Raw genomic sequence first — 12,115 nt, forward strand, 5'->3', positions numbered from 1 at the left:
TAATCGATTAGCTGCAAAGGTAAGAATGAAAGTTAAGAAGTAGAAACGGGTCAGTACTCAGTGAGTGTGCATACTGCATGTGCAGTCTTAGAGCACTGCTACTTCCCCTAATAATTTCTTATCTTCTCTTATAAATGAACCTTGCTAAGAAACAAGGAACACAAACCACAGTTTGTCTGGAGCCTGGGTAGTGTTTTGAACACAGGCTGTCTCTGATTCGATCCTCCCACCATCCAAGTGAGTCAGTGACCACAGGAACCTCTCTTTTCCCTTTCTCCCTCTTCAGTTTAGATCTCTCGTGACCTGCTTCCTTCCCTGTTTTATTTCATCTCTGCTTTCCACTCACCTGGCCTGGGAGCTGGTGTTCAGGGCAGACGTGGCAGTCGGGTTGGAGGTGGGAATCCACGCTGCTCCTCAGACTGGGCTCCTGGGCAGTGGCCCCTGTCTTGTTTTGTTTCCTTCCATCGTGGATTCTGTCTGGAATGAACAGAAAGAATTGCCCAAATCAGCATGGTTCTGCAAAATGTGAAATAAAATTCTGTTTCTTCTATACTCAAAGAGTTGGACTTGTAAGGTGCCAATGTCAAAGATGACAAAGTCAGTAAGGGGATGGTGAGTTTTGTTGCTCATTTTGATTTCCCGTTGCTGCTTACAGTACTCAGGAAATCCTAGAGGGAGACATAAAAGTAGGGAAAGCAACAAAGTGTGTTCTGTTCGGCAGTGCAACAAGGAAGACAGGTGATAAGATTGTTGTAGCAGAATTACCCCAACTAGCATTCACAAGATGGTGAAGAAAGGCAGAGAGCAGGACACAAGGTAGGGTTGAGAGAACTCCCTGGGGTCGAGCCAGCAGGAGGCTTCAGCTTCCACTCTTCACCAGTGGTCCCTGACCTCTGGCTTTGCTCATGCCAGGAGTTCCCATCCCCATCTGTGAACCACCAGCCCCAGCAACGAAACCCTTTGTAGCATCTTTCACCTGGCCAAGGCTACAACTGTGGTTGTCTTTTCTCCAAGAATGTTGGTTATGCTGAGTCGTAAATTCCTTATGAAAGCAAATAAAATGATGCCACTGAAATGTAGAAAGTTGAGTCAGAGGACTTAAGTTCAAATGTGGCCTTTTAATATCACAGTTTTGTGTGACCTTAGGCAGGGCGCATCACTTTCCATTTCTTTTTATCTTAAATGGAACTAATATACTTTTCTATTCAGGGTTGTGTAAGAAGTGATTGACATAATACCTATGAAAGCACCTGGCAGACTGCCTTGTCCCAAGCTAGTGTACACGGTTTTTGTTGATTTTGAAAGTTCCCTTATGGTTTAAATATACCTAGAAACCTAGTCATTGTATATGATATTTTACGTGGAAATACCCTGCAAGTTCCAAGTATTAATCTACTTACAAATGAACGTTTCAAAGTATCCAGTTTGTAAATGGATAGAAATTGCCACTGCTTTTATTGTGTATCTTTGGTCTCAGATTTCTGCTTCTTCTTTTTTTCTTCCAGATCTCTTATTGTTGTATAAGATGTATGTCATTCAGCTATCTAGTAGCAGAGTAAGGACAACACGTGTTTATTTTCTTTTCTTTTTCCTCCATTTAGAATCACTTGAAATTATCTCTACCGCAGCAAGCCATTCTAATAGTGCAATAAGAAAAATGGTAAGTGGTTTTCAGAGGAGACAGGACTCTTCTAGTTAGGTAATTGTCAATAATATAACCTAGTATTATCTAAGGTTTGGATTCAAATGAATTGCTACAGATAAACAAAAAAAGATTGTTTATAAACTGTTTAGTGTTATCTGTAGTAATCTCCTAGGTTTTAGTTTCCTCATAACCAACCTATCAAAATTTATGCCTTGTTCCAATCGCTTCTGAATTATTCCTGTTTTAGCTAAGCTTGTTGTATTATTAAAGCCACTAAGGTGAAACCTCCTCATATTTGATATTGCTGTGTTCTATTTTTTAATTTCCTAGGAGAACCTAAAGAAACTCTTAGAGATTTATGAAATGCTGGGAGAAGAAGAAGACATTGTAAATCCTTCCAATGAACTAATAAAAGAAGGACAGATCCTTAAACTAGCTGCTCGGAACACATCTGCACAAGAACGCTACCTTTTCTTAGTGAGTATTGTGGTGTGAGCAAATCATATGAGAATGATTTATAAACGTTGTGTTACATACATCTTGGAAAAGTGGGATGCTTCCTTATGTACCAAAACAGTTCTGTCTAAGCTGGTGTAGTCACCACTGTTAAGGTTCCACATGTGGGATATCTTTAGTACCTGAAACTTGTTCTTTCAAGGACATAAGTCTTCTGTTTATTTTCCATGTGTAATTTACTTTATTAACACATACTGAAGACAGTTCAGCCTTTCCATGATGATCACAGTCATTAGTGTTGTATGTAAGGTATGACATGCTTTCTAGAATCCTCCTTTTCTTGTTTCAGATTCTCTTTCCATTCATTCTTACAGTCTAAATGGTATTACTTCTTGGATGTTATGTCAACGTATTATTTCATGACAACAGTTCTCTTCCTAATCATCTCTAAACACTAGTTTTTCTTCTTTTCCAAGTGAGAGGAGGAAATAAAAAAAAGACAGACTTCTGCATGCGCCCTAACTGGGATTCACAGGGCAACCCCTCTCTGGGGCCAATGCTATGCCCATCTCAGGCTGTGCTCTCAACCAAGCTATTTTTAGCATGGAGACAGGGGCTCCATGGAGCCATCCTCAGCTCCCAGGGCTAACTCACTTGAACCAATCAAGCCATGGCAGCAAAAGGGGAAGAGAGAGTGGGGGGGGGGGAGGTGGAGAAGCAGATGGTTGCTTCTCCTGTGTGTCCTGACTGGGAATCAGACCTGGGACATCCACACACTGGGCTGACGCTCTACCACTGAGCCAACCAGCCAGGGCTCTAACCACTACTTTTCAATTATCTGGTTTGAAGAAGTACATAAGCAACTTTGGAAAACTTGTGCCTAAAATATCTGTGTGACAAGTACATGAGTTTGCTATTTAGTTCCTTTCCACTGCAGTCAGTCCCTGTCCCTTCCTTTACTGCCTGGAAATGACAATTAGTCTGGGGTCTATCTGAAATGTAAGAGCTCTTCCTGGGGTATCCAGGCCATTTATTTTTAGTCACTGGTAATCCCAGCTCCTTTTCATATCTAGTGATATGATAATATAGGAATAGCTAACACTGAGTAACAATAAGCTGTTGTAAAGTACCGTAACTTCCGTGGGTTTACATAGAGACACCAAGTCCAAATGAATTTTTGAAGAGTTTTATTAATAGGAGGAGATTTATTAATAAGCCAGCTGCATATGACAAACACAGGGTATAGCTGACCCAAATCATGCAGTGTCCAATATAGCTCTGAGGCTAGTTATATACACTTGATCACATACAGGGTGGGGAGAAAAGGAGGAGGACAGGAGCATGACAATCATTTAAGCTTATAACATTCGTCTGTAGCAATGGTAGTCAACCTAGTCCCTACTGCCCACTAGGGGGCGTTCCAGCTTTCATGGTGGGCGGTAGCAGAGCCACCAAAGTATAAATAAAAAAATAGATTTAACTATAGTAAGTTGTTTTATAAAGATTTATTCTGGGCCCTGGCCGGTTGGCTCAGTGGTAGAGCATCGGCCTGGCGTGTGGGGTACTCGGGTTTGATTCCCGGCCAGGGCACATAGGAGAAGCGTCCATTTGCTTCTCCACCCCCCCTCCTTCCTCTCTGTCTCTCTCTTCCCCTCCCGCAGCCGAGACTCCATTGGAGCAAAGATGGCCCGGTCGCTGGGGATGGCTCCTTGGCCTCTGCCCCAGACGCTAGAGTGGCTCTGGTCGCGGCAGAGGGGCAGAGCATCGCCCTCTGGTGGGCAGAGCGTAGCCCCTGGTGTGCGTGCCGGGTGGATCCCAGTCGGGCGCATGCAGGAGTCTGACTGTCTCTCCCCATTTCCAGCTTCAGAAAAATAAAAAAATAAATAATAAAAATAAAAAAAGATTTATTCTGCCAAACTTAGCAAAAATCTGACATAAAGTACTTGGTAAGTAATTATTATATGCTTTAACTTGCTGTTAACTCTGCTTTATAAATTTTATAAAGTCAAGTTACTTCCCTACTTTATAAATCACCATTACTGTGGAATCGGTGGGCGGTTAGAAAATTTTACTACTAACAGAGATACAAAAGTGGGCTGTATGTATAAAAAGGTTGACTACACCTGGTCTATAGTATCTATAAAAACGAATTCCTATATATTAAAATTTATAAGGTAACACAATAGGGAAGGATGTCGTTTTACATACCAAAAGACATCCCCAAATCTTTTAGTGTCCATCTGTCATCCCTTTGTCTAGAGAGGTACATACATCAATCACATGTTTTCAGGATGGGAGGAGGCTTACATGATGTCAAAGGATAAGCGTTTGTAAATTGCCCATTAAAGAGAAAGAATGGGGAGAGGAAAGGATTATTTAAATCTTTCCTCCTTTTCTAGCACCTGGCTTGCTGTTTCCCTCTTTCCTCACAGGTGTGGGGAAGGAAGGGGGTCCAAGTCTCCTTCCTCTTTTCATTCAAAACCTAGTACAAAAACCTCTCCATTTACAATACAATGCTACCGGCCCTCCTGAGCTGGTGTGAATCACACACAAGTATAAAAATCATATTTACAAAAATGTCTCTGTATGCTTAGCCTAAATTATAAAATGCCTTTTAAGCTTCTTAGTAAAAGGAGGTTTCTTATCTCAGTACATAGTATGTCCAGGAAACTCCCACATTCCTCTCCCTTTATTCTCCACAGAAAGGAGGGTTCAAGAAACCTGACTCTTCCTCCTAGAATATTAATATTAAGTTTTGCAGTTCTTTGGTACCTTACCACAGAGCTACTCAATAAGCTACTGTACAATAACTCCGTAACTGATAGCTATTATTACAGTTGTTGTTACAGGCAAAGAAACAGACATTGGTAAAGAGGCTGCCCAGTGACTGGCACATGATTATAGTCTCAGGATGTCACATTGGGCTTTTCTGCTGCAAGGCTGCCATCTCACCACTATAAAATGAGTTGTCGGGGGGGGGGGGGTGTAGAAGTTTCTATGATCTACAGCCTCCTTTTTTTTTTTTTTTTTTTTTTTAATTTTTATTTTATTTATTCATTTTAGAGAGGAAAGAGAGAGGGAGAGAGAGACAGGGGGGAGAAGCTGGAAGCATCAACTCCCATATGTGCCTTGACCAGGCAAGCCCAGGGTTTCGAACCGGCGACCTCAGCATTTCCAGGTCGACGCTTTATCCACTGCGCCACCACAGGTCAGGCCTACAGCCTCCTTTTAAAAGGAAAATTTAAAGGAATTAATTGTCATGTGGAGGAGTGAAAAAGAATATCTGGTCACCATATGACCTAGCAGTTCTACTCCAAATTTGTGTGACTCAAGAAAATGGAAAACATATGCCTATTCAAAACTTGTGCATGAGTGTGCACAGCAAAATTATTCTATATACTAGCCAAAAAGTGGAAACAAATGTTCAGAGACTGATGAAATGGTAAACAAATGGTGGTATATCCATGCAGTGGAATATGAGATGGCAAGACAAAGGAATAAACTATATGCTGCATGGATGAACTTTGGAAATGCTGTGCCAAGTGAAAGAAGTCCTTCCTGAAAGCCCACACTATATGATTCCATTTATAAGAAATGTCCAGACATTCAGGTAAATATATAGAGGTAGGCTGTAAGTTGGCGTTGCCTAGGGTTGGTGGGGAGAAGGAAATGGACACAAGTTTGCTGTTTGGAGTCACGAAATATTCTGGAATTAGATAGTAGTGAGCATTGCACAATTTATTGGTTATACAAAAAAACGATGAATTACACATTTTAAAAGGGCTTGGTGCCTGACCTGTGGTGGCGCAGTGGGATAAAGCGTCAACCTGGAACACTGAGGTTGCCGGTTCAAAACCTTGGGCTTGCCTGGTCAAGGCACATATGGGAATTGATGCTTCCTGCTCCTCCCCCTTCTTTCTCTCTCTCTCTCTCTCTAAAAATCAATAAATAAAATATTTTTTAAAAAAAAGGGCTTGGTTTATGGTATTTAAACTATATTTTAATAATTTTTTAAAAATATGCCTGACCTGTGGTGGCGCAGTGGATAAGGCTTCAACCTGGAATGCTGAGGTCACCGGTTCAAAACCCTGGGCTTGCCCGGTCAAGGCACATACAAGAAGCAACTGTAATGAGTTGATGCTTCCTGCCCCTTTCCCCTGTTCTCCTCTCTTTCCTCTCACTAAAATCAGTAAATAAAATCTTAATAATAATAATAAATTTTTTAAAATATAGATTGTAAAGCCAGTAACCATGGCCACCATCACAGCCGCCTGGCCCACACGTTTGCATTGGATTCGGACAGTCGGTAATGAAACAATGGAGCCAAGAACTGGTGGACCATCATCTGTAATCCTAGCTTGCACCTGGCGGGAAAGTAAAAACACACACTGGGCTCTAAAACCCACTCACTCAGTGCTCACAAAGCTGATTTATCCGAGTTTCCTAGAATCAAAGGTTTCTAGCTCACTAGCCTTATTCACCTTTGTTCCCCATCTCCTTCCTTCTCCCTGCACAAACTCTGCACAAACTGGCTTCTCCTTCAGCACTCTGCCATCTTGGCTGCTTCTCCTCTCCTCCACGTGGCCTTTCTCTGCTCTCCTCCCTGCTCTCTGCCCTCCTCCTAGAACACAATCACTCTTCTCCCGGAACAACGTGATCTCTCTTCCTTTTAAAACCTTTTGGCGTGAAAGCCCTCCCCCAACACACATTAATATAATCACGCCCATCCCAAGCAAGAAGGGCAAATAATATTATCACCTAGGCTACGGGCTGCCACGTGGACAGCACCATCTTTAACAAAGTGAGCATAATATATTTTATCTGCCCAACATAGATATTGTCCAAATTGACTATAAAAATCATTTAAACTTAACAGAAGTATGTCAGCTTTCAGAAGTTATAAAGAGCTAAACATATATCAGGGACATGGGATGTCCTTTCAAGATTCAGAGATCTATTTATTTTGAAATGTAGATTTTGTTATTCAGGTACAGTGAGGCCGGCAGACTGGAGATGACCACCAGTGAAAAGGTAGCTATACTTACAGATGCCGAAAGGATGGTTATTCCACCCCAGGGGCGGGGGGCTACACAAGAAGGCACCAGAGTCAGGAAGCAGAGGGAACAGGCAGGAGACATGAGCAAGAGCTTTTATTGCGGTTTCTGCATAAAGGGATGGGCAAGGCAAGGGCAACAGCCTCAGATGCCCAGTGTACCCAGCTTTATCTGACTCTGGGACTCAGGGGGTGGTGTTAGGACCTGGCCCCAGGGTGATTAGGGTGGGGGAATTCTGACTCAGCATGTGAGAGCCTGATAAAGGAGGTGGTTGGAGTATGTGGGCTCTGGATAGGTTAGTTTCCATATGAAAGGAATGCTTGTAGGTGCATTTAGGTCCCTGGGCATTGGGGACCTAATGCACTGCCCCACGTGGGCTTGCCTGGTCAAGGCACATATGGGAGTTGATGCTTCCTGCTCCTCCCCCTTCTCTCTCTCTCTCTCTCTCTCTCTCTCTATCTCTCTCCTTTCTAAAATGAATAAATAAAATAAAAATAAATATTTTTTAAATTTTTTCTGGCAATAGTTTTAGGTTGCGTACCTCGATGCAGATCCAAGTCAAGCAGTTCTCTGGAGGACAGGAGGCAAAGAGCCTTCGGGGATCCAGCTTGTTCCAGTTCCTGTCAGCTGGCAGACAGCCTGTGATGCCACTGCCTCCAGGGAGAGTAAAGTCACATGGCAGGAATATTAGGAAAGCCCCATTCATCTCTTGAAGACCATTTAGAAGCATTTCCTCTAGTGTCTTTTTCTTTTAATCCTTCTGCTCTGATCAGGGACTTGTCAATCTCGCCTCTGGCCAGCACCCAGCACCCTTTCATTCCCATGCAGCATGATGGTTTTTTCATACCTAGAAACATTGGAAGTACCATTTTTTTTTCTCTCTCCAGAAAGAAAATGAGGATGGGTGTTCTTTTTGTCTGAAAAGCCAATTCTGTTTAGACTCTTATTGCGGCGTTCGAGTCTTCATGTGTTTTGCAGATTTGCTTGCCTTCACGCCATTTTTTTAAATGGCAATGGTGTGGTATTCTGTTAATTAAGTAAAAAAACCATACCTGACACCTGAAAGTTAAAAAAAAAAAATCAAGTTATCCTGTAGAGGTTTTATTTTTGGCTCTTTGGAGTTCTATTTTTTATTTCCTTGTAGCATGACAGATTTAGATTTTTTTCCCCTTATTTTACTTTGAATATAGACCAGGCTCTGGAAATTTCTTCAATAATGTACTTTTTACTTTCTCACACAAACTTTAATGAAACAGTCACTAGTGAGACATGAAATTAAATTATTTCATTCAAGTAAACATATTTTAAATAACTTGAAATGAACAGTTAAGGAACAATAGAGAGCAAGAAGGGGACGCCCCTAACTTTTAATACAGTTGAGACTTGCTTCTAGGTTTCGGGACGACCTGGCACTTCTAGAGCAGCCCGCTCGCCAGGCATTGCTTTGTAAGTTGTTCCTCCAGAGCTGTGGGCAGGGGACCAAAAGGAACCCCCTACACTGAAAAGGAAAGTTGATCTAATCAGTTACAGTTGCTCTAACTTCCTTTTTCAGTACCAAGTGAAAACTCAGAAATGAGGTGACAGTGGCTTTTGCCACAAGAGCACGGTTCACAGAGAGAGCAGTACTATCTAGCTCATTCCTTTACATCTGTGGCATCTACGTCTTTGTAAGCAATATTTTATATCCTTCCCGAGCTCCCAACTTCACCTCTAGGAAGAAGAAAAAGGGTATTGATTGACTAGAATTAGATTGTGACCTGAGGTATAAAAGGTTATTATGGCCCTGGCCAGTTGGCTCAGTGGTAGAGCATCGGCCTGGCGTGCAGAAGTCCCGGGTTCAATTCCCGGCCAGGGCACACAGGAAAAGCGTCCATCTGCTTCTCCACCCCTCTCCCTCTCCTTCCTCTCTGTCTCTCTCTTCCCCTCCCGCAGCTGAGGCTCCATTGGAACAAAGATGGCCCGGGTGCTGGGGATGGCTCCTTGGCCTCTGCCCCAGGCGCTAGAGTGGCTCTGGTCATGACAGAGTGACGCCCCGGAGGGCAGAGCATCGCCCCCTGGTGGGCAGAGTGTCGCCCCCTGGTGGGTGTGCCAGGTGGATCCCAGTCGGGCGCATGCGGGAGTCTGACTGTCTCTCCCTGTTTCCAGCTTCAGAAAAAAAAAAAAAAAGAAAAGAAAAAAAAAAGGTTATTATATAGTTATTGACAATTTGGACTGTGAATTTCCACTTATTAAGAATATAACAGGGGGCCTGACCAGGTGGTGGCTCAGTGAATAGAGCGTCGGACTGGGATGCGGAGGACCCAGGTTCAAGACCCTGAGGTTGCCAGCTTGAGCACGGGCTCATCTGGTTTCAGCAAAGCTTATCAGCTTGGACCCAAGGTCACTGGCTCGGGTAAGGGGTTACTGAGTCTGCTGAAGGCCCACGGTCAAGGCACATATGAGAAAGCAATCAATGAACAGCTAAGGTGTCGCAACGCGCAATGAAAAACTAATGATTGATGCTCCTCATCTCTCCCTGTCTGTCTGTCCCTGTCTATCCCTCTCTCTGACTCTCTCTCTGTCTTGGAGAAAATAAAATAAAAAAATATTTAAAAAAAAAAGAATATAACGGGGGGCCTGACCAGGCAGTGGCACAGTGGATAGAACGTTGGCCTGGAACACAGAGGACCCAGGTTCAAATACCTGAGGTCGCTGGCTTGAGTGTGGGCTTACCAGCTTGAGCATGGGCTCACTGGCTTGAGCATGGAATCATAGACATAACCCCATGGTCACTGGCTTGAGCCCAAGGTCACTGGCTTGAGCAAGGGGTCACTTACTCTGCTGTAGCCCCTCAGTCAGGGCACATGTTGGAGGGCAATCAATGAACAACTAAGGTGCTGCAATGAAGAATTGATGCTTCTCATCTCTCTCCCTTCCTGTCTGTCCTTATCTCTTCCTCTCTCTTTGTCTCTTGTGAAAAAAAAGATGTAACAGGGGAGCCTGACCTGTGGTGTCTCAGTGGATAAAAGCGTTGATCTGGAAGGCTGAGGTTGCTGGTTTGAAACCCTGGGCTTGCCTGGTCAAGGCACATATGGGAGTTGATGCTTCCTGCTCCTCCCCACTTTCTCTCTCTCTCTCTCTCTCTCTCTCTCTCTCTCTCTCCTCTTTATCTAAAAATGAATACAGTAAATAAAATCTAAAAAAAAAATGTAACAGGGGAAATGTAATCTTGAAAGCATGAAAGAGAAAGAGGAACATGTCATTTATTATGAGGTAGTTTGTCACCTCATATGGATATAACTACAAAAAGCAAATGCTAAGAGCTTCCATATTCATGAACTCTTGTTTCTATAAAATAACCAGACTTTGATGAGCTTTATAAAGTGAACTTGTGGACAAGTATCATAAAACTCAAAAAACATTACATTTGTCACTCAGTTTGGAGAGAAATTTGGTGGCATTTGCTACCTGGAAAGTGTGAGCCCTGTCCATTTTGGTGGCTCCTTGGCAACTCATCCTGCACCATTTGTGGCCTTGCGCAAAGCCCCTCCTGAGAAGGCCTGGATAGACGAGAGAAGGAAATGGTAATGGGAACAGGTAGCAGGCAAGCTGTTGCCTTCAGCAAGCTGGGATGGAGAATTTTCAGTGCATTTTTGAAATCTCTACATCCTAGGTACTGTGAGGAGGCAATGATTGCCGTTGTTTGAATACAGTGGGTGTGATAATAGCCTAGGTCTAGGTCATTAGTGTTCTCCTCTAGAAACATAAAGGTGAAATGGGGTGTGGAGATATATGTGAAATGTATTTCGTGTCCTTTTATTTCTACATTTTCCCGTTGTGGAAATGAAATTTCTGACACTGGTTATAGGAAGTTGCAAAATAATGGATGAGGAACAACTGGTGAGAAATTGGCTTTCAGAATGAGTACAACAGACGGTATCACATAAACATGTTGAAATGTCTTTAAATATCCATCACCATTTTTTGTCTCTATGGCTATGTGGAGCAAAACAGAGGACCTGGTAGAATAAGACATTTTTCCTCATTTAATCCTGTCAGTAACTTGTCATTTCTACAGATAATGATCCTGAGAGATGAACTCCTACATTGCAAATAAGGGTTTAAGTCTCCCATTGCTCTTGTCCTTGAAGAATATATTGATATGTAGCTTAGAAACAATAAATATAAATAGGAAGATAGTTATGTACCTCCTTTAGGAATCTACCTACAAATTAACCCAAATATTTAGACTTTTTATCCTTTTTCATGTTTTAATGCATTCAAAGTGAATTAAATGCCCTCCCAAAATCATTGCTTGGGCTTTTTGTTTGTTTTGTTTTTTGTTTGTTTGTATTTTTCTGAAGCTGGAAACAGGGAGGCAGTCAGACAGACTCTCGCATGCGCCCGACCAGGATCCACCCAGCATGCCCACCAGGGGGGCAATGCTCTGCCTATCTGGGGCGTTGCTATGTTGCAAGCAGAGCCATTCTAGCGCGTGAGGCAGAGGCCATGGAGCCATCCTCAGTGCCTGGGCCATCTTTGCTCCAATGGAGTCTCGGCTGCGGGAGGGGAAGAGAGAGACAGAGAGGAAGGAGAGGAGGAGGGGTGGCGAAGCAGATGGGCGCTTCTCCTGTGTGCCCTGGCCGGGAATCAAACCCGGGACTCCTGCACACCAGGCTGACGTTCTACCACTGAGCCAACCGGCCAGGGCCCATTGCTTGGGCTTGATGTTTGTGGTTGACTAGAAATGAGGCACTACATATAATTTGATTCAGGTTTAAAATAAAACTTTTATTTTAGTTTTAAATGTTTATTGGGTTTAGAGAGAGAGAGACAAGAACATTGATTTGTTCCTGTGTGTGCCCTGACTGGGGACGAACCCACAACCTCTGTGTTTTGGGATGATGCTCTAACCCAGGGGTCCCCAAACTACGGCCCACAGGCCTTATGCGGCCCCTGAGGCCATTTACCCAGCCCTCAC

At 43.2% G+C, this 12,115-nt stretch overlaps 1 protein-coding gene across 1 annotated transcript in view; it reads left to right on the forward strand.

Annotated features, from left to right (window-relative positions):
* FGD4 (FYVE, RhoGEF and PH domain containing 4) overlaps nucleotides 1–12,115 on the forward strand; it is a 283,378-nt gene that overhangs the window by 243,845 nt on the left and 27,418 nt on the right. Inside the window, exons 9-10 of the mRNA XM_066258073.1 lie at nucleotides 1,602–1,660; nucleotides 1,976–2,122. Coding sequence (XP_066114170.1) covers nucleotides 1,602–1,660; nucleotides 1,976–2,122 — 206 coding nt within the window. The remainder of the gene's footprint in view (nucleotides 1–1,601; nucleotides 1,661–1,975; nucleotides 2,123–12,115) is intronic.

Source organism: Saccopteryx bilineata, chromosome 2 (genome assembly GCF_036850765.1).
Source record: "Saccopteryx bilineata isolate mSacBil1 chromosome 2, mSacBil1_pri_phased_curated, whole genome shotgun sequence".
NCBI classification, from domain to species: domain Eukaryota; kingdom Metazoa; phylum Chordata; class Mammalia; order Chiroptera; family Emballonuridae; genus Saccopteryx; species Saccopteryx bilineata.